Consider the following 23,287-nt stretch of genomic DNA (forward strand, 5'->3'; position numbering starts at 1 on the left):
ATAAATTATATTCAATAGAAAAATATGTTACTCCACTTCTTATACACAAATTTTCTTAGACAAAAATTTTTAAGGCTTAAATTAATATAACTCCAAACCGAATCAACCAAATAATACGGTTTGATCCGATTTGAATTTGAGTTATACTTCTGTTCGGCGCACAACTATCACTTATGGTCAATAATTAATTAAACGACAAATTTTTACAGATCTATATTCGTATTGTGTCCTTTAAACAGGTCGTGTCATAAATTGTCGGGAAATAGGTTTCTACACAATTACATTAGCAAGTTAGTTAATTATAAGCAAGTGATCACCACTACCTAGCATAATATGAGCAATTGATTAAGATATTATACAAATTCATCTACTTAAAGAAGGTCTAAAATCCATGCAAATAGGAGGATTAATTCTTGATATTGAGAGTATAGCACAAGGAATTGTCCATAATCCATCACCACATATTAAACCTGAAGCAACTGAACTTCCATAATCCTCTGCATTTTTCTCATTCCTTCTCTCCCAAACATATCCTATTACTGTCCCTACAAACATGTCAATCGCAAAGTTACCTCCCACAAATATCGGGATGGCCATCGCCGTCGGAATCGGAATAAATCTCGAACTTTTCGACGAGACTACATCTCTCAGAATGTTCAAAACCAACCCCAACATCAAGAAACTGCAGAATATCACTAAAGAATACTTTGGCAGCTGAGAAAATCCTGAAACTCCAAGAATCGCCATTTGCCGAAAAAGAATTGCGTACGGAGCCGGATATGGTCCGTCGGGTGATCCAATGTCGAACGCATTCCAATACAACCAGAATGTTAATGGCGCAACGATGCATCCGATTGCTGTTCCTGCTAATTGGCTTATGAACATAGCTTTTGAAGAAGTTAAGGTTAGATAACCTGTCTTAAAATCTTGCATTAAATCTGATGCAGAAGAGGCACTTGTTATAATTGCACCACAGCCTGATAATCCAGCTATTACGCCGCCATTTGTTCCGACTAACGAAGCGATTATGAAAATTCCAATCTTTCCATAAGTGGTAAGCATGCTCATGTCTGTCAGTCCAGTGCCGTACGAGTTGCAGAAGGCGAAAATTGGTGCTAGAACACTAGAGATTAGTACTAAATACCACTTTAGTTGCGGAAATATTATCGGTATGGTCAATGCTGAAATTACTGCCATGCTTATAAACCCAAAACCTGCATTCCAAGGAGAAATTCTATCCTTCAGGAACATTTCATTTCTTAGCTCGAGAATGAGTTTCGAGCTGGTTCCGTTATTGCAGATCGGTAGGTCATCCTGTTTCGGGCTATTCTGCATTTTCTTTAATGTTAGTACTGCAATCTTGATTAGATTGTAGATGCCATCTCCGAGAATAAGTGAAATCGACATGAGAATCTTATATCCGCCGAGGCCTTTTAGATCACTGTCATGTAGATTGTCCTGATACCAAATTCCGGATTGTTTCGAAATGTAAGGTAACAGAAACCCCTGAAATATGATTGCTCCAAGAAGAATAGAACAGTTTACTTGGTGAGGGCAAATAAGGCCACAGCCAATAAAGCTAGGATTGAAATCAAAATAGAATGAGTACTTCATAAGTGTCAAACCTAAGCTTGGAAAATGATCAAATCCACAAGAATCATCAACACCACTAAAGAACCACTTGAAGCAACTCCAACAGAAACTCAAGGTGAAAAACTTCCCGACATAACTCGCTTGATTATCCGCGAGTCCTGTATTCGTATGAAAGCTATTAATCAATACAGCTGTTGCAGTTCCGGTAGGATAAGCGAGGTCATAATCTACGATCATGACCTTACGTAGCGAAACAATACTAAAAATCCCTAGAAAACTAACACCAAATAAGAAACAAATCATCCATCCTAACCCGGGATTCTTTACGTCTTCCGGGCGATTTCCGGGGTAATCAACACCAACCAGTTGATACATCCTTTCGTCCATTGCAAGCAGATACGTACTAAATCCGCCGCTAACTGCGACGCCATAGCAAGCAACGATACAAGTTTGGATTACGGTATTTTCTTGTTTAGTAAAAGGGATTGTGGAGAACCCAAATTTTGACCAAAAACTAGTCCACATTTTGACAATGAAAAAAGAAAGCAATGCAGCAACTATATTCATAGCAGGGACGATTCCTGCTGCTAAACTCAGTCTGTGCTCTAAAATGCAGAACAGGGTTCCTAATACAGCACTCACCACTAATCCTCTAATTGTGATCTGATCCCTCCATTTTGGAATTTCATCAGAAATCAATGGCTGTAATAATGTTTCAGGCATAGCTGTGCTTTCTGTTGTCATTTGACTGAAAATTCCAAGAACCAACACATAAGATGTTCATAAGCTGCAAGAAAACTGAATTGGGGTTTGAGCATTAATACATTATGATATAAAGTTAAAGGCCAATAATATAAGAAGAGAGGTTCATGTGATAATGGTTTCATGTAATATCCCGCTATACTTTTTATATTAATTAATTAAATGAGGTTGCAAAAGACCGAACACTATGATCTATCGATCATGGGCGAGATTCTGATACCATGTTAAATTTCCAACTACAGTATTATCTCCAACATTGGATACAAAAGACAAATAGCTAGAAATAACACAAGAATGAGTAACAAGATAACAAAATCAAGAAAATAATCAATGAAAACATATGATTATAAAAAGGACAGGAACATGAATATAGCTAGCTTATATTAAAACTTAAGAAAAACGCCAAATTATAATAAAGTCCAAAACATAATTAACTCAAGAACATGAAAAAAATTATGGTAAAAAAAATAGCTTACCCTTGTAATTTTCTTGACTTGAAGTTCAAAGAGGCTGACAAGAAAACTGGTTTAGCTCTCTCAATTCTATGGTGGTGACTGGTTTATAGCTCTCATTCATGTTCCCAATGTTATATAATAAATATTTAATTTATGTTTTTGTCAAAAGGAGTGTTGCTTAAAGAAAAACAATTTGGACACTTCTTGGTCTCATGATTGGTTGTTTGGGTTTGACATTTTAGGAAAAAAAGCATCATACTTACCAACTTATCCATGAGTTGACTCATTTATTTTTATTTTCCCTTTTTTGGTTTTATTATTTGTAGTTGACGTTATAAAATATGTTTATATCTTTGTCTCTTCTCATTCAAAATACTCTTGCTTGCCACGTAAAATATTATAAACAAATCTGTGACTAAAGGAAAATGACGAACCGACCAAAGTTTGATACCAAAATATAGCATAAACGTAAACCGTAAAAGTTGCGGGTTCAATTATAATTTTATATAAAAATAAAATTTTAATATGTATAATATTAATTAAATGGATGAATAAATAAAAATTGTTGGTAAACTTGTCCATTTAACAAGCAAAAATATGTAGTTTTTTTTGTGTTTTTAAAACTATATTATTTTGTTTAAAATAATATAATTTTAACTATCAAAAGAATAAAATATATTTCACTCAAATATAAATAGCTAGTTCTCGAATTTTTTATCCATGAACTCTTTAGCGAGCTCCTATACAAGCTCGTTTATAAACTCTTAATTGAGCTCGTTCACAAATATTTAAATGAATTGTTCGTGAACGTAAACGAGTTAAACACCACTATTTCATATTTGACCGTTCAATTCAAACAAATAAACAAAAAATCAAGAGCTCGGTCCATTTATAATGCGAACAAACACGAACCAAGCTCCTACGCCTCGGTTTGTTTACACTCCTAAATGGAACTAAGATAAAACTTAAAAACTTTGTACAATGTTAAATCAAAGTGAACCGAGTTGAATCAAACTTCAGTTAATGATTTCTCAGCTCATACTCAAATCCCATGGATTTCAATCTAAATTCTCTTCTCCGCCACCAACACTGTACATTCTCTTATCTCTCCTCTCTTCTAAATCACTCAGTTCCCACCACCGTTTCATCCACAACAACCCTCCCTCTTCACCCACTCCGCCTCCAACGCCGCCGCCGCCGCCGCATTCTTCCGTCAGTTCAATCTGCACACTAATCTGCGAATCTCATAACCAACAAACCACCACATTCTCAGCATTATCACCTCCAGCTCTCAACCTTGAAATAAACCCTGACACTCTAACCCATGAACACGTCATTATTATCGTTGCTTCACTAGCACGCGAGGCTGGGTCAGTTGTAGCATTGAGTTTCTTCAATTGGGCAACTGGGTATTCAAAATTCAGACATTTTATGAGATTATACATAGTTTGTGCAACTTCTTTGATTACCAACGGTAATTTGGATAAAGCTAGTGAAGTAATGCAATCTATGGTTAATAATTTCTCTGAGATTGGGAGGTTAAAAGAAGCTGTTGATATGGTAATTGAGATGCAAAATCATGGGTTTGTGTTGAAAACTCGGATTTTAAATTTTGTTATTGGGGTTTGTGTTGAGTTAGATTTGGTTGATTATGCAGAGAAACTGTTCGACGAAATGCTTGAGAGAGGTGCGGTTCCTGATTCTAGCAGTTATAAGTTGATGGGTGTTGGTTATTGTAGAATGGGTAGAATTTCTGATGCTGATAGGTGGTTGAAGGCCATGATTGAGAGAGGTTTCGTGGTTGATAATGCTACTTGTACTTTGATAGTTAGTAGTTTTTGTGAGAATGGTTTTGTGAATAGAGCTTTTTGGTTTTTCAATAAATGGATTCGGATGGGTTTGAATCCGAATTTGATAAATTATACGTCTTTGATTAACGGGTTATGCAAAAAAGGGAGTGTTAAGCAAGCATTTGAGATGCTAGAGGAGATGGTGAGAAAGGGTTGGAAACCTAATGTGTATACTCATACGGCATTGATTGACGGGTTATGTAAGAAGGGGTGGACTGAGAAGGCATTTAGATTATTTCTTAAGCTTATCAGAAGTGATAATTATAAACCGAATGTATATACGTATACGTGCATGATAAACGGGTACTGCAAAGAAGAGAAGATGAATCGAGCAGAGATGTTATTGAGTAGGATGAAAGAACAGGGATTGGTTCCTAATACCAACACGTATACGTGTCTCGTAGATGGGTATTGTAAAGCCGGAAGCTTTGAAAGAGCATACGAGTTGATGGAATTAATGGATAAAGAAGGGTTTGCTCCCAATATCTTCACATATAACGTGATTGTCAACGAGCTTTGTAAGAAGGGAAGATTTCAAGAGGCTTGTGAACTGCTCAGGAAGCAACTAAAATGTGGATTACAGATTGATAGAGTAACTTGTACCATTCTTATATCTGAGTTTTGTAGGCAGGCTTATTTTAACCAGGCCCTCGCAATTTTCAGTAGGATGATCAAAGTTGGATTAAAACCTGATATGCATACATATAATGTGCTGATTGCAACCTTTTGTAGGCAAAAGAGGATGGAAGACAGTGAGAAATTTTTCAACGAAGCTGTTGGGTGTGGCTTGGTTCCAACAAAAGAAACATACACATCGATGATATGCGGATACTGTCGAGACGGACACGTCAGTTCAGCTGTGAAACTTTTCCGTAAGATGAGCGACAATGGCTGTGTAGCCGATAGCTTTACTTACGGAGCGTTGATAAGTGGATTGTGCAACGAGTCCAAATTAGATGAGGCTTGTCAGCTGTATGAGATGATGATAGACAAGGGCATGACCCCATGTGAAGTTACGAGGGTGACATTAGCTTACGAGTACTGTAAAAAAGGCGATTCTGCTACGGCTATGATTATTTTGGAGAGGGTCGAGAAAAAACTGTGGATTCGAACGGCTAACACATTGATAAGGAAGCTTTGTAGTGAGAGTAAAGTTGGTGTGGCTGCATTATTTTTTCATAAGTTGGTCGAAAAGGACCGGAATGTAGATCGAATAACGTTGGCTGCATTTACAACTGCATGCTATGATAGCAACAAATATGCTCTTGTTTCTGACATATCTCAGAGGATATCTAAAGGAATTGGTTAAATTTGGTCTTGTTTCATTTGTTGAATTTGCTTCTTGTCAAGAAAATCAGCTTAGAAGAATGTTCCACAAGCATGTTGTTCACATGTTGTGCAGCAACTACATATGTAACCTCCAAGAACTTGGGAATGGCTGATACAATTTGAGTTTGGTCACCTGTAGCTGGTCAATGTATAACTCTATTTTCTATCGCCCAATTTCATTTATTTTCTCATTAATTATGTAAACTTCATTTCTCCGGCCTAAAATTAAAGAACCAAGACTTGCCAAACGTTTGAACAAATGGTTTAATGGGTCCCTCTAAAGAGCAGCAAACCGGACCTGTCGACTCAATCGGTTCGATTGCAAATCGGAGGTCAGTTCTGTTCTATTCCTTTTTAGAAATTAAAAATATTGGTCCGAAAAATCACAAAAACCAAATTATATTGAATTGTTTAAACTGTAAAAACCATTCGGTTCTTTATTTACCAGTTTAATTCGAGTGTCATCCATTTTCTAGGTTTTCCAAATTCGATCGCTAGTTAAATTTTGTATGTGTCTCTAAAAATTTTAATGTATAAAATTATTATAGAAAAGATATATTACATAATATATATTCTATATTAATATATTCATTTTTTATAAATAATTAAATCGGCTGAACCATAAATCGATAGCCACTTCGGTTCCGTTTTTAAAACACTAGAAAGAAGAACCACCAGAATTGTAGATCTAGATTTTCTCCAACTTAATTGGGGACCATACAAAACTCAAGCCAACTCAATATGTGGCTATAAGCGTTCCATGAAACTCTCACACACACCATTCTCCAATTAACTCAAACCACAGGCTCTCAAATTTTACACATAACACAAAATATCATCTCCACAGCACACCAAAGAAAAACCCACCAAAGAACAACCTCTAACATTCTAGTTCGAGCTAGAAAAACACTTGTAATTCAATGGCAACTTCAATTACAGCAACTGGGTTTAAAGGAGGGTTTGGTACTTCATCATTTAAGGCTGGTGATGACTATGGAATATTGGCTAACTCAGTGCCGAAGCATGTGAGAGTTGGAAAGCCGGTACGAATGGCTCCGATGATGAAGAACGTTAACGAAGGAAAAGGTTTATTTGCACCTCTTGTTGTTGTTGCTCGCCAGATTATTGGCAAGAAGAGGTTCAATCAGCTTAGAGGCAAAGCTATTGCCGTACACTCTCAGGTTTGTCTCTTCACTTGTTTTCTATTTACCACTCATTATTCAGTGATAAGGAGTATTCATTATTACAAGCTTAGACATCAACTTAGATTTTAGACCACGCATTTTATATGTTCTGCTGCTGATTTTGTAACAGCTCGGATTTAATTAAACCAAATCAACTATTGGGTCTAATTTACGGATCCAAAATGGTTATTCTAAATTAGTTTGATAGTTGAATTCGAAACACTAAACCATTCAAATCATCTGAGCATATTTTGAATATGAACCAATTTTAGCCGGCTGCTTAACTTGTAAATCACGTAAAATTTTCAGGTGATTACTGAATTCTGCAAATCAATAGGAGCAGACGCAAAACAAAGGCAAGGGTTGATTAGGTTGGCCAAGAAGAATGGAGAAAGACTTGGTTTTCTTGCATGATCAGTTGGGCAAAATATATACCAATCTGTCATCACGATTCACATTGTGATAATGAAACGTTTTGAAATCATAGTTTTAGTGTGGACTTCCTCAGTTGTAAATGTTCTCATCTGAATACCTTTTGAATCAGAATGTTAATCATAATTATTACTACATTTTGTTACTCAATTCTTAATTTCAGCAACCAATCCGACAAGCGAAACAAAAAATCAAGTCTAACTAGCCAGAGTCAGAAATATGATTCAAATTGACAAAATGTATTTCTGCTAAAATATGTATTACACACGAAATCTGTCTCTTTCGGTTTCTTCCTCTTCCTTTCAATCTCTCATACAAATTGCCAGATGCTGCGATACCTTGATGGACGCAAAAAATTGGCAAACAACAAAATTCAGAAGCATTTCAATGCATCCATCCAGGTGTTCTCCAGTAAAATACTTTTAATTGCTTGGTGTTCAAGAATGCCATACGATAAAACGCTCCACAAAAGCTCATACATTATAACGGCTTTTCGCAGATCTATCCCTCCGAGAATCGTCCTGCAATTAACAAGACAGTTAGACATAAAACCACAAGTAAACTTTATTATAAGTAGATAACTTTAAAAAAAAAGTTTACATGGAAGCTGTAAGTAATCTTATCGGTGCAATCAATAATCTCCTTCCACTTCTTGCCGATGCCCATCTACATAATGAATTACAGTCACAATTGAATGAATCAGTGGGGGCATGCATGGAACTGAAACAAATAGAGTTTGTACTCTCATACTGAAAGGATCAACCGATCAAGGAAGAAAAACTAAAAACACAATGCAATCCGGATTCACAAACTAGTCATCACTGCACTTTACCCATGATATTCTTTTTACAATATTATGATAAAACATGAACTTCAAATAAACCTGATAATATTAGTAGTAATCCAAGGATAATGGCTGAAAAACAAGGAAATAGCAACAAATCTACCATCGCGATTTTTTCTAAATCTCCATCCACGGGCATACATTAATTTATACAGGTAAAATTTGGACGCACACGTTGCTTTGGAGAGTGGGAAACAACAGTTATTTTCCTTATTTCCAATCTTAGTTAAAACCGCCAACATGAAAAAGAAAAAAGCTATTTCACACAACAGAGAACGATAGACATCAATTCACCTACGTTGATTGGCATGTCCTAGTCGTTTATTTTGTCTATAAGAATGGAACTGCTGCCATTGCTCTTTTACCCAAAGAAATAAATGAGACTCGATCTCTCCATGAAACTCACAATAACAAAACTCTATTATTTTGAATAAAAACTAGGATTGAGATAACATCATAAAAAAAAGAAAATGGCACAGGCCTTGGATGGATTTCAATATATGTTAAATAGAAATTTCAAGTTGCGTGCCTGGGATGGAATTCAATATATGTTTGATAGAAATTTCAATTTAGTATCAAAAGGTAATGAACGACAGAAAACTATAACTCAGTAGCTTATATATCAACTAGATTCACAAGACTGATATAAACCTGGACAGCCTCATTTGTTGCCGTCTTGGTCCACAATGCAAGTTTATCTTGCCTTTGTCGTACACTAGCAACCACACCACAAACCTCATCCAAATCATCAAATTGTTCTCCAATCAAAGCCATCATCTACACAATTAAAAAGAAGCGAACATCCGAACCCAATAAGTCATACACCAACAAAAATCAGCAAGAAATCAGCAAACATATACAAAATGAAAAACGACATAAAGAGAATTACAGTTTCGAGCCACATGGTATCAAGTTGAGTCTTCCTGCCACAAGCAACAGACCATTTGCCGCCATTAGCGCACTCGGGATCTTCCCATTTAGGTTCAACTCCAGCTTTAAACAGATGGAAATCAGCATTTGCAGTTAGCTTGCTTGGCTTGAATATTTGCTCATACAAACTACACACGCAGCAAAGCAGCAATTAAAGCGTATTTTTTTTCAAGTCCCTTATCTAATAAATGAACATAACAACACAAATCTAAATCATAAACAAAACCCTAATTGCAAAAAATCCGCAAAATCAATAATTCAAAAAACCAAAAAACAAAAACAATCCAATAGATCGATAGAGTAAAAATTACCACCAAAACTCCTCAACGGTATCGAAGGTGTAAACTTTACGGAGAGAAGTACCCCAGGCGGCGCCTTGTTTTGATTGGTTGTCGAACCAAAAAGTCCATTTTCTTTCCAGCTTGTGCGGAACCGTCTGTGGCGCCAAGTTCTCCGTTCCGATGAGAGTCGTCTCCGCGGCGGTGGCTCCTTCGGTTGCTGCTGTTTCAGTTGCCATTTCAATCTATCTGTGCAATAATCAGAAATGGTATGACTCTTTACTATAAATGAGGTTCAGATTAGGTCGGACCAGATAATATAGGGCCTCTTCCAAGCCTATTTTAGCAAGCCCATAACTATCGTTTTATTGTTGAGTTGTTTACATATTTTTTATTTTTTCATATATATATAAATACGATTTTTGATTAAAAAATATAAAATTTTCCATTTTATATAAATTCAACCGTCTTTTTAATTTATTTTTTATTATAATTTCATTTTAAAACTTTTTTAATTCTAGCTTATTTCACCGTTTGTTGAAATTAGTGTGGAAAAATTTCCAAATAAACTCTTCATACCACTCCGCGTTTGATTGTATTTGATAAAATTCGAACAATATAAAATATAGCATATTTGAATTTTTTTTATATTTCAATACAAATAAATAGTTACAGTTAAAAATAAAAAATAAATTAAAATTGAGAATTTTAAAAGGTGAAATTATAAAAAAAAATGAGGTACTTTGAAATGATTAAGATTTTTATATATATTTGGTGTGTATTCAATATTTAATCTAATTAAATTGATATTTAATAAAAATACATATTTAAAATACATATCACTTATTCAATGCATAATGTATATTTTCGATTAAATAAATTAAAACTTAATATATTAATATAAACATAAGCTTTATTTAATGTATTTAAATTAGAATTTATATAAAATATACACATAATGTTATATAGATCATTATTAGTGGAATAAGGTCAAATGGTATAAACGCTAAACAATAATCTGTTAGATTATATGTTTGTTTTTTCATATAAGCGCTCACCTTTCTTAATTATTTATTTGGTTAATAAGTGTAATATTACAATTAGAGGTAATGCATTGGTTGGTTTGGTTCAATTAATTTAAACCGATCAAAATCGACCAAACATAAATATGTCAAATACTCAAACTAAACCAAAATCGTAGTATAAGTTCAAACGAATCAAATCAAACCTATTCATAGATGTTTGCCACTAAAGTCGTCAAAAAGAAAACCTTCAATTTCGTGTTTGTGATTTTAAGTAATTTTAATGAGATTGAGGATGACCATCCACCAAAATTATCTAGAATTGACAAGATTTTCCCTAACATGCAAAATTATACTTTTACGAGCAAATGCCACAACACCAACACAATGTCAAAATTACAAACCAGAAAATGCCACACGCAATATTCTATTTCTGCATGGCTGCCACGAAGCAGCTCACAAAGCTCTTTAAAAATGTAAACGGTTACATAGCTACACATAAAAGAAAAAAAATTACATTTATACTCCATATAAGTTCTAGCTAATAGTTCATTTATACTGCAATTAATCTAAAAAAAAGAATACTGGACAAAGAGAAATTATGGCTACTGAAATAGATGAAAATTTGTCTACGGCTGCACCGTATGCTCCGGTTACTTATGACAGACCTGTTCGAGATGATTTGGAAACTACTCTTCCTAAGCCTTGTAAGTTTTTTTCATTTTCTTTTGTGTTTGTTCTTAATTTGTATGATTATTAATTGCCGATGATTCAAGAAATGGAGACATAATAGGGTATGATCTGATTATTTTCATGGTTTCTGGGCAAAAAACCAAAGATTGTCTAATAGTTAAGGTTTGGTGTTAATATATGCAAAGTTGTTTTGATTAATTGATGTGTTTGGTTCCAATGATTTCCACAATTTTTTTATAGAATTAGAGTGAATAAATATAGTTGTGTTTGGTTTATCTGGAAATTTATTTGGTAATTGGTAGGTTTATTTTTAAATCTTGTAGAATTGATTATAATTTATGTAAGTGGAATAAATTACTGTATATCAGAATGAAATGATATTTGTTATTCATTCTTTGTTAATTGTTGATAGAAACTTGATAATGCGTTTGTACATAAAACAGATTTGGCAAGAGCATTGAAAGCTCCTGATACAGAACATCCTGAAGGAACACCGGGACATAAGCATTACGGTTTAAGCGTGCTTCAGCAGCATGTCGCCTTTTTCGACCAAGATGACAATGGAATCGTTTATCCTTGGGAGACTTATGCTGGTAATAGATAAATTATGAATTGTTCCCTCGATTATTTATATAAATGTCGTACTTTTAATTGTATTCTTACTGAAAACAGGAATGCGTGCAATTGGTTTAAACATAATTGCCTCTCTTGTAATGGCTGTTGTTATCAATGGAGCCTTAAGTTATGCTACTCTTCCTGTAAGTCTACTCATACTCTTGTTCCTCGTACAATGCATTAGCTTGCTAGCCAATTATTATCTAGCGCAACGTTCAATTTGCTATTTGCAGTTCGTGTTTATTTGTGTTCTTGATTTTCAAAATCAAGAAATACAAGAATTCTATATATTTGAATAGGACACTGTTTTAGGACGCCGATTGCTCGAATTATATTTGAACTCAAAAATATATTCATTTTGAAAAGAACAATATCATACCAGAGCTAACATCAATTTGCGAGAAGTTCATTCACGCCTAATTTGTTGCAAAACAACACTGAGAATTACTTGGTAGCAGCCTAATTTGTTGCAAAACAACATGAGTATTGCTTATTATGCAACTTCTTGAATCCTTTTTTGCATAAAAGGTTAATTCCGATTATTCAGTTCCATTCTCCATCTATAGCAAAGTTGATCATGCTTTTTCTTCCTGCAGGGGTGGTTTCCTTCCCCGTTTTTCCCCATCTACATCAAAAACATACACAAAGCCAAGCACGGCAGCGACTCGGGAACATATGATACAGAAGGACGGTATAAAACTGAATCACATTATTCCATTATTGTTAATCTTCATAATAACAATGCCTCTATCCTTACGAATATAATTTAAATGCAGATATATGCCTGTGAATCTTGAAAATGTCTTCGGCAAGTATTCTAACACCGTGCCCGACAAATTAACATTGAAAGAGCTATGGAACATGACAGAGGGTCAGAGAGTAGCTTACGACTTGTTTGGATGGTTTGTGATCAAACAAATCCGGAACTTTTTCCATAATGTATTTTTATTTTAGAACTTGTGTTGTTGACACAAATATTGGATGACAGGCTTGCAGCCAAGATGGAGTGGGGACTTCTGTATGTTGTTGCGAGAGATGAAGAAGGTTTTCTGTCGAAAGAAGCTATTCGTCGATGTTTTGATGGGAGCTTGTTCGAGTATTGTGCTAAGTTGAATATGGGGAGTGAGGCTAAAATGAGCTAAAATGTTCGAGATACTTCAATGATAGTTATTAATAAATCGAGTCATGGCTTGCTGCTGTAATGAAGATATTCCAAAACATCTCATTGTAGAAAAACTCTTGAAAGAAATGATCCATTGTGTACTTGAATGTTTACACTAGTTTGCTGAAGAAAACATTTCCTGATTGTTGTTTAATGAGTTTATTTATAAGCATAGCTAGATTCAGTGCAGCAATAAAAGAACTAGCCAAAAAACTCAGACTCGGTGAACCATGTATAACATTATTTTGATATTAAAATTACCAAAGAATGTTAAATATTGTTGTATTGAAGTGATTATTAATTGAATTTAGTTTGGTTAAAATCAATAATCAATTTTTAAGATGAAAATAAGTCTAATTTAGATCATCTAGAACAGAAATGAGCCTATCTCATGAGTACCGATGAAGAATTAGAAAGAACAAGCCTGGCTATTGGAAGTAGGGATGTGCAGATTTTCTCAACGGACAGTCAAACTGAAATTTAACTTGATTCGGCTATGGACTAAATTGATTTGGTTATTGTTCTTAATCTTAAAATAGTTGAACCAAATATTAGTTCTACAAAAATAAACTTGATTTTTGATATGAATTTATTTTTTTAAAATCTGGTAAGATATTTTTTAATTCACCAAACCAACCTAAATTACTAAATCAACTAATGCTTTAGAATTATTAAATATTTTAAATTTGACATTTTTTTTCTCTAAATAAAGTAGTAATATTGTTTAATTTATTAGGATTCTTAACTATTGTTATTAGTAAACTTTAATTATTTAGTTAATTTAAATAATAGAACAAAAAAATTTATTACAGTGGCCATAATTCAATTAGATGTTACTTGAAATTAGGGGTGAGCAGAAACCGAACCAGACCGAAAAACCGGACCGAACCGAACCGGTTTTTCGGTCAAAACGGTCTGGTTCGGTGTTAGATATGGAAAAGTATGGAGATCGGTGTTTGGTTCGGTTTGAAGCTGTCCCAAACCGAAAAAACCGAAAACCCGATAACACCGAATATATTAAAACTGCATCATTTCTAGGTAAATTAGCCACGCTTATACAGGTTTGGGTCTGTCTATTTTTGTCAAAAAATTGGCTTCAAAACTACGTCGTTTAATTGTCATATATAATCCTCTTTATAATTTTGAAACCCTAACTCACTTTTCTTTCATCTCTCTCATTCACAGCCGCTCTCTTCCTCTTTTCATATTCTTCTTCTTTTTCATCATACAAACCCTATATTTTTAATCGATTTCTTTAATTTCTTTACACTACCTTTTAGTATAACACTCTTTTAACGTTGTAATTCAAGAAAGGTACCATTTTTGCTTCTTGAATCTGTAAGTTTGCTTAAAAAAATAGAGGGTTGCATTTCTTTCTTCGTTTTATTATTGCTATAACGTCTTCTTAAGTTTTAATTTATTCTTTTTTTTTTATCTTTGACAGATCTACAAATCTTAACAAAATCAAGTTGCTGGAGATAGCCTTGCTTTATTGTTGCTTCTTCTGGATCACTTATTGATTTTTACTCATTTGTTTATGTTATTTTTAATAATTTTTGGGTATTATTAATTGTAATTTCAATATGTATGGATGTTTTATAATATGTAAAGTTCTTCATCAAATAATAATATGAATTTTTTGTTTGTTTTTAATAAAATTGGAGTTTCTTTATTAATTTGCTAATTGTTAATTTTCTAGGTTATACTTCAAAGCTTTAAGGCTTTAGTTTATTTTTGGATTGAAAAAGGACTGTTGAAAAATGCCTAAACCGAATTAAAAAACCGAAACCGAACCGACCGAAAATTTCGGTCAAAAAAAATTTCGGTCTTTGGTGAAAAATAGAACGGTTCGGGTTATAATTTTGACAACTTCGGCACGGTCGGTTTTGGTCGATTCAGAACCGAACCGAACCGAACCGACAGATGCTCACCCCTACTTGAAATGGAAAAAATGCAGAAAGAAAAAAAAAACATTTTGAAAAGACAAAATCGGGTTAATAAAAATTAGAAAGCGTATCTTAATGCAAAAAACACGAACCAAGATGATGTCATAACTTAAAACTCCACAAACAAAAATTGTTCAAAATTTCAAATAAAAAAAACTTCCTACAAGTTTCAAAGACACCAAGGTAAAAATGTGACAAATTCTGCTCCCAACAAAGAGGTCAAAAGGAAGATTAATCTTATACTATGGCATTGGCTGCACTAGCAATTCTTGGCCATAAATCAGCACATTCCTTCCCAATTGGACCAGTTATCGCAGAACCTAAAACAACAGAATGCAAGCCATTATTTCCACAATAAGAAAAGAATTCAGAATTAATCTAAAACATACAAGCCTATAAAAAGGCACCGTGAAAAATAAGGGCGTCACATTGATATAAACCAAAATTTAAATAATCATTCACATGATCTATACCTTTCATTTCTCCTTTGGGATTCACAATAACACCAGCATTATCTGCAAGAGTGAGGTAATTTGTGATTAAGAAGCTAGAACAATGAATTCCATAGAAATATCAGCTAGCAAACAGGAAAGTTCACAGATCAAATAAACTGTCCATAATATATCAAAAAAAGGAATAACATCTAACTAAAATAGCGTAAAATCAACATATTGTTATAAACAGGTTGGAAATGTAGGATTGGATTCAAAATCAGAAGGACATGTCAAACACATTATGAAAATAACATCGAACCTAAAGAAAACAAACGATATTGCTGAAAAACTGAACTACATTCATAATCCAAACTGACAAAGATAATTACTACATTAACAGCAGACGTAACATAGACAATACATAAATTAAAATTAAAATAATAGATTGCAGAAAATGTAGGGTTCAAATGGAGCAGATATGAGCATTGTAAGCTCTACATATCTGTAACGAAGAACACAGTTATTTTGCCAGACATGTAACTGTATTACCTACCACATATATAGGAGGATACATGACTTATCTCTGGCAAAAGGACGTGTATAAATAGTAGCATATTCAAATAACACATTGCCAATAGGCAATTTGGGAACGCCAAGAAAATTAGACAGCCCTAAATCAAAACCGAAAATAGGTATCACAACCTCGACAGAGATGATAACAAATTTACCATCTGGGCTATAGGGTAAAGTTTGTAGGTTTAATGTTGCTGGTTATGGGACGTGCAAAGGAACCATAACAAAAACATCCTTAACACTACATCGCCAGCAAATAAACCAAACAGTAATACTAAAATCCTAAAGAAGATTACAAAAAAATCGAGAATAAATTGAACCGAAACAAATATAACTATACATTCAATAATTAACAATCCCCTAAACTTAATCTAAGTTAGTCACCTCTCAGTATACACATCAGCAAACCACTCAACCCGAAAGAACCCGAAAGCTAAAGTAAAAATAAATACACAGCAAAATAACAGAGTAAGAAAATGACGAAAATAACCTTCGAAGTACATGAAGACACCGTCCTTTCGGCGCCAAGGTTTACGCTGTCGAACAATAACAGCAGGCATAACTTTCTTCCTGAGATCCGGTTTCCCTTTCTTAACTGTTGCCATTACCATATCTCCCACACAAGCTGACGGCAATCGGTTTAATCGTCCCTTGATTCCTTTCACGGAGATGATGTACAGATTCTTAGCGCCGGTATTGTCGGCGCAATTCACCGTCGCCGCCACTGGCAGACCCAGTGACATCCTGAACTTGTTCCCCGCCGATCCTCCACGTCCTGTACATTATCACAAACAAAACACATAAGTTAGCCTAATTTTCAGTGATGTATTTCGCTAAGTTGGTTGAGAAATTCACCTCGTTTCGACATTTTGGCTGCTGAGAGAAGACGAAGAAACGGAAATTAGGGTTTTGGAATATTTATATACATGGTTTATCTCCCGATTTAGGGTTTTTTGTTTGCTCAGGGACTTTTCTATTAATTACCATATTGCCCTGGTCTTTGTCGCTATTTGCCTTCATGGTACAAGAGTAAATTTACTGGTTGGGCTTGAGCCTCTTTATGAGTAGGCTTTGGTGATGGATTTCAACAGTGTTCGATGGAGACTTAGTCTCACTTTCAATAAGGGCCCATTGGCCTGATAACTTGGGCTTTTTTCAATGAGAAATTTACCTAAATTTCACATTTTTAAAAAGGCCTAATCACTCAAAAACCACTCACCTTTAAACTTTTTTTCAATTCCACCCCGACGTTAAAAATTTATCAATTTTACCCACTTTTAAATTTTTCTTTTTCAATTGTACCCCAATTTTTTAATTTTTGTTAATTGTTTTATTTAAATGATGAAATCATTCAATTAATTAAGTCTAAACATGAAATTAAATTCTTTTTTATTCAAAAAAGTACAAATAAGTCCTTTATTTTTAAAAACTAACTAAAAACCATAATCAAATTAACATTAATTTAAATTCTTAATTAATTTAACTAAATTTAAATAAATTTTAAAAATATACAATTAATATATGCGAGACATGGAGAATGTTTTAAACAAATTTCCAAACGCAAAAGACGTTAATTTAATTTTTCAGGGTACAATTGAAACACAAAAATGTAAAATACGGTAAAATTGACAAATTTTCAACGTCAGGGTATGATTGAAAAGGGGCTAAAAGGTCGGAGTTTTTTTAAGACATTAGGCCTTTTAAAAACAATTTAATTTTATACCATGGTTTATATTAATTTTTCATTTTACTATTTTTCTTTCCTACATACCATTTCAATTTATAGACATAACACTATTTACTTAACTAAAAATCAAGAAAAACAAAATTAAAAAAGTCCTTTATACACATAAAAAGAGAAAAAGTGATGCAAAAATCTACCGCAACCTGACGATTTTGTTGCTCCTACATATGAAAAAAAATTGTATGAATCTAGTTCGTCATATTTATTTCATATTTTGCTCTCTTCTTCTCTTATATTTATAGTTTTGCTACAAGTAACAAGTAAATATATTTTAAATATTCATATAAATAGTGAATTAGACGGGTCAATATTATGCCAAGTATATAATTCGCTTTTATGCTAAAAAAAAGTAGCACATATATGCCAATAATGGTATGGACATCAAAGATGGTAGCAAGCTTAGAAATGGGAGTTGACAAGACAAAGGGTGTGGACATCAAAATCAAAACTCAAGAGAAGACAAAATAGGATCTCTCTTGCCCCATACTTAAATGGATAGGATCTCTTTGGACTCATTATTGTAATGGATATTGAATGGATAAAATCAGATATCAACTCGCTATCTAAATTACCTCATATAGGAAGAAGAAGAAGAAGAAAATGGAAACTCATAACTACTGACTAGTCACCGGAAAAGGGTGATTAGCCCATTCAAATAAGGAATGGGGCTTATTGCCTGTTCGATCGATGGCTAGCTTTATATTCAATTTAGACATATGCCGATAAGAGCCTTATCCACATTAGATAAATGTCCAGTACAGCTTTTTATTTGCTCATTCACAGCAGTCAATTAGGGTTTCGATTTAAGCACATGTTGTTTGGAGTGCACGACTCATGCATGCTACAGTCAAAAGGGTTTCAAATTTCCATGCATTTAATTTCCTTTTTAAGATATTTACGTCTAATTGCATACCATAATATAGCCAATCAGTGGCTGTGTGTGGTACAGTAGTAGGGTTTTGATTTCAATTCGAGAGTTTGATTCTACATAAATAAGTATGTAATTGGAAAATTTAAGAAGAATAGGCTCAAAACCCTACATTATAAGCTCATTTTGTAATGATTTTTTATTGCCGATATGAGACTTCTTTCTCCCTAATGTATGTACAAAATTTAAAGGTGTTATTCAACAAGAGCAAAATACTACTCATTTAGAAAATTATTTTATAAATATCGATCCCCCAAATTCTATAAAATACTATTTATTGCACTTATATGGATATATATTTTAAACATATGTGCCCCAAAATAAAAAGATGAGATATCCTATAAAATACTATTCATTTAAATATTTATCAAATTTAGTTACGTAGCTATAAGTGTTACAAGCCAAGCTTCGACGGGATTGGTAATAGACGATATCCTACAAAATATTGATGATCAGAAAGATTCCAGGACTTCAATATTTGGAGACCGCTCTAATTATTTTTGAGTTAAAAACATATGTGGAAAAGTATGAAAGAGTAACGCGTCGTGTATAGACCGACGAGCTAGGTAGTTCGGTAACTTAAGATCGCATAGCTCGCTTGCGAGTCTCCGATGATGATGATAGATCGGTAACAATAAGATCATGGTGGTGTCATGTTGTGATATAGGATGAGAGTTTTTGGAAGTAGTGGTCCATCTTCACCCTTATGAATTATCATAAAATCTCCTCCCTTTTTGGGGAATGGGCAGCCAATATCACATATCCTTTAAGCCATGTAATCCGTCCTTTTCCATGTCTAGGAAAAAAAATTCCCATTTCGGGTAAAATCAGATTATTGGCCCTCACATAAATACCCAGTAAACACGGACATGGAGAAATAATATTTTTAGAAAATATAAAGGACATAAAATGTAAAAAAATATGTAAATAATAAAAATACACACACACACACACATATATATATATATATATATATATATATATATATATATATATATATATATATATATATATATATATATATATATATATATATATTTCTATATCAACAAAAATTATAAATTGTAAATATTTTATATAATAAATTTTATTCATATATTTATAACAATTATCAATACTTAAGTTTATAATAAATAATAGGTTATCTACAAATTTCATAAATATAACTGAAATTAATATTTTAAATTTTAAAAATATCATGTAATTCAATAAAAAATAAAAAGATAAGATATATTATTATTATTATAGATAATGTGAATAATAAACTTTATGAATAAATGATTACATTTTATATTTGTAGATATATTTTTTTATGATTTTTTGATAAATATTATATTTTTATTATTTATCAAAACAGCTCAAAACGTTTTGTATGAGTTTTCAAGAATTTTTAATTTTTGAAATTTTCTTTTTTATAAGTATGAAGAGAGAAACGCTTGTGTGAGGAATCAATTTCACGACCTACCAGTTTGCTTATCGGCGCTTACACCATTTGAGTTTTAGCTTATTGTGTTTTTTGAAATGATTTTGAATTTGAAAACGGAACTTTATTGAAGTTTCTGTACTTCCTAGATCAGTAGTCAAGGGATAAACTTGCTTGAGCAAACAATTGTTTACCAGAGAAACTGTAATAGAACATGGATTGATAGAAATTGTATAGCAAGAGTGAGTGCCGAGTGAGTGATGAGGGGCAATAGCAAGAGTGAGTGATGAGGGCCAATGAGGATCAGTGGTTCCATGCAAATTGGATAGTCTTTGTCCACTTGCTTCTAAAGATATCACATCACCATATTTATTTGTTTGTCACCAAACCCAAATTGTTTTAGCTTCACGTGATCCCTTTCCTTTCCCAAAAAACATAAGAAATACTCATCTCTTTCATATATCATAAAATTCATACTCATGAATTTGCTTTTTGTCAAACAACTAACGCTATCTTAGTTATTTATCAACGTAATGATATATTCTAACAAGATAATAGTTTAACTTAAACGTTGGGACACATTTGGATATGGACACTGAAAAATAGTGTTACTTTATAGTTCTTTATATAAAAAGTAAATTTCATGTTCCAAACATTTCCGAAACGTTTACAGAACGGGATGTGTTGATAAATGAAGTATCCGTGCTAACGTAAGCAAAAGTCACAACTGTTGACAATTTAGTACATAACAGTAGAGTATCGAAAAAAATCAAGAAATCACACAGAAGAAGCAGAATTTTTTCATTTCCCACAAAAAGAAACCGTGATAAATTTACAATGACTATAACACATCCCAAGTCACGTAACTCATCATCAACAAACCTAAAAACAAACCCTTAAACTGCATTTGTCCTAATCTCCCCACACAAAAGAAACACACACTCTCATACCATAATCAAATATAATACACACTCACAAACACATACACATGCACAAACCCATTATTACATGTCTCTGACTTCGAACATGTTACGATTTTTAACGACGATATCGAACATGTGCATGGATTTGAACTTGTTGAAATCTTTGGGGAGAGAGATGAGATGAACGGTGGATCTTTTATGGAATTGGAGAAGGTCAGGATCGTCATAATACCGTTCCCAACCGAGTGAATACAGTTTGTGTTCAAGAACTGAATATGAAGTTATAGTTTCGTTACTTGGAGTGAAAATAAGAACTTTTCGGCGGGCTTGTCTGCTTCCGTCGAGAGAATCAGCTCCTGGATTCTCCACTAGCCGGACAACTCCGTTCTTGAAAACCCAAACGCCGGACATTATAATTCTGATGAACCTATCGGAAAATAAGTAGCTAAGTGATCGGAGTTTGTATGGGAGGATTGATAGGGAAGATGAGATGGTACGTATTTATAGAGGAGAAGAGTCGTATATGGTTATATAGATGGAGGGATGTTTGGGTGTGGGTACAGCTTACGTGGGACCAATCATGGGAAAGAGATTAATTTAAAAAAAATGGAGGAGAAAAAGGGTGAGGGTTGATTTGGGATTGGGGTGATAAAAAAAAATTTAACCAAAACCGAATTGACCGATTTATTTCAGTTAATTTAGTTAAAATTTGTTATTTTCTCCGATTCATAATATTTGTCGCATTTGGCTAATTCATATAGATTAAGAAACTAATAAACATATTTTGATTTGTATATATATTTTTACTAAATTATCTTAATATTAATTACCACTAATTTTATGTTTTTGACTAGTTCTTTTAATTTTATTAAGTTATTTTCTATTAGGAATAAATTTAAAAATAGCAATTAATGTTTTTTAGAAATTCTAATGTGACAAATATTATGAATCAAAAGAAATTTTCAAATACAATTTAAATAGTATGAATCGGAATAATTAATTTGGTAGTTTAGCCGGTTTGATTCGGTTAATGAAACTTGTTTGTTCACTAATGGTTATGAGTTAAAAGTTTGAAATTCAGTAACAGAATATTTTTTATGTTTTTATTTTAATAAGGTTTATTTGTGCAAAAAAGTTAAACATTTAAAACTTTTGAAAAATCTATTCAAACCTTCAAATGTTATAAATTTATCCCAATTTGATAAATTCGTCGGAATTTTTTTTATTAAAAATAATTTAATTATGTGCAATTGAATTTGTAGTTTTTTAATATAAAATTTAGTAATTAGAATATCATATGATTAGGATAAATTAATTTGAAAATATCATATCAATTTTGAGAATGTAAGAGATTTTCAACAAATTAACTCAATTGAGATGTATCTGTAACTTTTAAAAGAATTACATATTTTTTTCAAAATGTCGAAAAAGGTTTAATTTTTTCGCACAGTTAAAATCTTTTATTGTAGTTACTTTTTATATTTTTATTGGTTTCTTCAAATTTAGTGCCTAATTTAATTGGTTCAATTTTATATTTTAAGAATCTTCATTAATTTAAATAATTGGTTAATGAAACGATTGAATGATCACCCCTTTGAGACACATGTACAATCATTTCAATGTGGGCATAATCGGATTGAGGAGAATCCTTGGTTTTCCTTTTCTAAGACTTTTTAATTAATCTTCTCCTCTATGGGAATCTTACTTTTGTTTTGAATAACAAAATTACAAAACAAAAAGGAATTACTATTATTATGGCTTCTCAATCAATTCATTCAAAAATCTAAACTATAATAAGCTAGTATGTATTATATTAAATAATTAATTTATTCAAAAAATTAAATTATTATATGAGAGAATTATGCTTTTTAATCATCCAAATACATCTCATTTTTTTGAATTTTTTTAGTTTATGGTGTGAATTTTTAAATTATCTCATTTCTTGCCATTTTTTAATTATCAAATATCTTGTAACTATTTGTTCAAATTAAAATATAATATTTAGAAATATCTTTCATATTTTTTCAATTTGTCTTTTTTTCTTTAGAATTTCAAACATAAAAGCATGTATGAACTTTGTTTCCCCTCCAATTTAAAAGAATGGTTACAATTGAAAATGAAAATTAAAAATAAAATGAACAATTTTAAAAATTTAGACTATAAATAA

General features: G+C 32.7%; 7 protein-coding genes and 1 long non-coding RNA gene across 8 annotated transcripts; 4 read left to right on the forward strand and 4 right to left on the reverse strand.

Annotated features, from left to right (window-relative positions):
* Nucleotides 1-222: 222 nt before the first annotated feature.
* On the reverse strand, nucleotides 223-2,956 carry LOC126667276 (probable metal-nicotianamine transporter YSL6). The gene is made up of 2 exons (XM_050360247.1): nucleotides 2,832-2,956; nucleotides 223-2,391 (listed from the first exon to the last, which is right to left on the reverse strand). The coding sequence occupies exon 2, from the start codon at nucleotides 2,335-2,337 to the stop codon at nucleotides 364-366; it is 1,974 nt and encodes a 657-aa protein (XP_050216204.1). The 5' UTR covers nucleotides 2,338-2,391; nucleotides 2,832-2,956; the 3' UTR covers nucleotides 223-363.
* A 776-nt stretch (nucleotides 2,957-3,732) lies between these two features.
* LOC126670545 (pentatricopeptide repeat-containing protein At4g19890) lies at nucleotides 3,733-6,184 on the forward strand. The gene has a single exon (XM_050364300.2). It carries the CDS (start codon nucleotides 3,834-3,836, stop codon nucleotides 5,967-5,969), a length of 2,136 nt encoding a protein of 711 aa, XP_050220257.1. The 5' UTR covers nucleotides 3,733-3,833; the 3' UTR covers nucleotides 5,970-6,184.
* A 613-nt stretch (nucleotides 6,185-6,797) lies between these two features.
* LOC126669229 (protein PROTON GRADIENT REGULATION 5, chloroplastic) lies at nucleotides 6,798-7,740 on the forward strand. Its single transcript, XM_050362642.2, has 2 exons — nucleotides 6,798-7,170; nucleotides 7,483-7,740. The coding sequence occupies exons 1-2, from the start codon at nucleotides 6,910-6,912 to the stop codon at nucleotides 7,585-7,587; spliced, it is 366 nt and encodes a 121-aa protein (XP_050218599.1). The 5' UTR covers nucleotides 6,798-6,909; the 3' UTR covers nucleotides 7,588-7,740.
* An 85-nt stretch (nucleotides 7,741-7,825) lies between these two features.
* On the reverse strand, nucleotides 7,826-9,924 carry LOC126669228 (eukaryotic translation initiation factor). Its single transcript, XM_050362641.2, has 5 exons — nucleotides 9,691-9,924; nucleotides 9,339-9,507; nucleotides 9,101-9,226; nucleotides 8,206-8,271; nucleotides 7,826-8,126 (listed from the first exon to the last, which is right to left on the reverse strand). The coding sequence occupies exons 1-5, from the start codon at nucleotides 9,894-9,896 to the stop codon at nucleotides 8,079-8,081; spliced, it is 615 nt and encodes a 204-aa protein (XP_050218598.1). The 5' UTR covers nucleotides 9,897-9,924; the 3' UTR covers nucleotides 7,826-8,078.
* Nucleotides 9,925-11,204: 1,280 nt separating this feature from the next.
* LOC126669906 (peroxygenase) lies at nucleotides 11,205-13,250 on the forward strand. The gene is made up of 6 exons (XM_050363547.2): nucleotides 11,205-11,386; nucleotides 11,816-11,965; nucleotides 12,045-12,130; nucleotides 12,584-12,678; nucleotides 12,764-12,889; nucleotides 12,976-13,250. Exons 1-6 carry the CDS (start codon nucleotides 11,281-11,283, stop codon nucleotides 13,127-13,129), a joined length of 717 nt encoding a protein of 238 aa, XP_050219504.1. The 5' UTR covers nucleotides 11,205-11,280; the 3' UTR covers nucleotides 13,130-13,250.
* An 826-nt stretch (nucleotides 13,251-14,076) lies between these two features.
* On the forward strand, nucleotides 14,077-14,821 carry LOC126670185 (uncharacterized). Its single transcript, XR_007638680.1, has 2 exons — nucleotides 14,077-14,487; nucleotides 14,594-14,821. It is a non-coding gene; the product is annotated as an uncharacterized LOC126670185 (long non-coding RNA).
* A 346-nt stretch (nucleotides 14,822-15,167) lies between these two features.
* Nucleotides 15,168-17,062, reverse strand: LOC126670184 (60S ribosomal protein L23). The gene is made up of 4 exons (XM_050363853.2): nucleotides 16,958-17,062; nucleotides 16,593-16,877; nucleotides 15,569-15,610; nucleotides 15,168-15,415 (listed from the first exon to the last, which is right to left on the reverse strand). Exons 1-4 carry the CDS (start codon nucleotides 16,968-16,970, stop codon nucleotides 15,333-15,335), a joined length of 423 nt encoding a protein of 140 aa, XP_050219810.1. The 5' UTR covers nucleotides 16,971-17,062; the 3' UTR covers nucleotides 15,168-15,332.
* Nucleotides 17,063-20,974: 3,912 nt separating this feature from the next.
* Nucleotides 20,975-21,618, reverse strand: LOC126667122 (flowering-promoting factor 1-like protein 3). The gene has a single exon (XM_050360090.2). The coding sequence runs from the start codon at nucleotides 21,529-21,531 to the stop codon at nucleotides 21,202-21,204; it is 330 nt and encodes a 109-aa protein (XP_050216047.1). The 5' UTR covers nucleotides 21,532-21,618; the 3' UTR covers nucleotides 20,975-21,201.
* Nucleotides 21,619-23,287: the final 1,669 nt, after the last annotated feature.

Source organism: Mercurialis annua, linkage group LG2 (genome assembly GCF_937616625.2).
Source record: "Mercurialis annua linkage group LG2, ddMerAnnu1.2, whole genome shotgun sequence".
In the NCBI taxonomy this organism is placed as follows: Eukaryota; Viridiplantae; Streptophyta; class Magnoliopsida; order Malpighiales; family Euphorbiaceae; genus Mercurialis; species Mercurialis annua.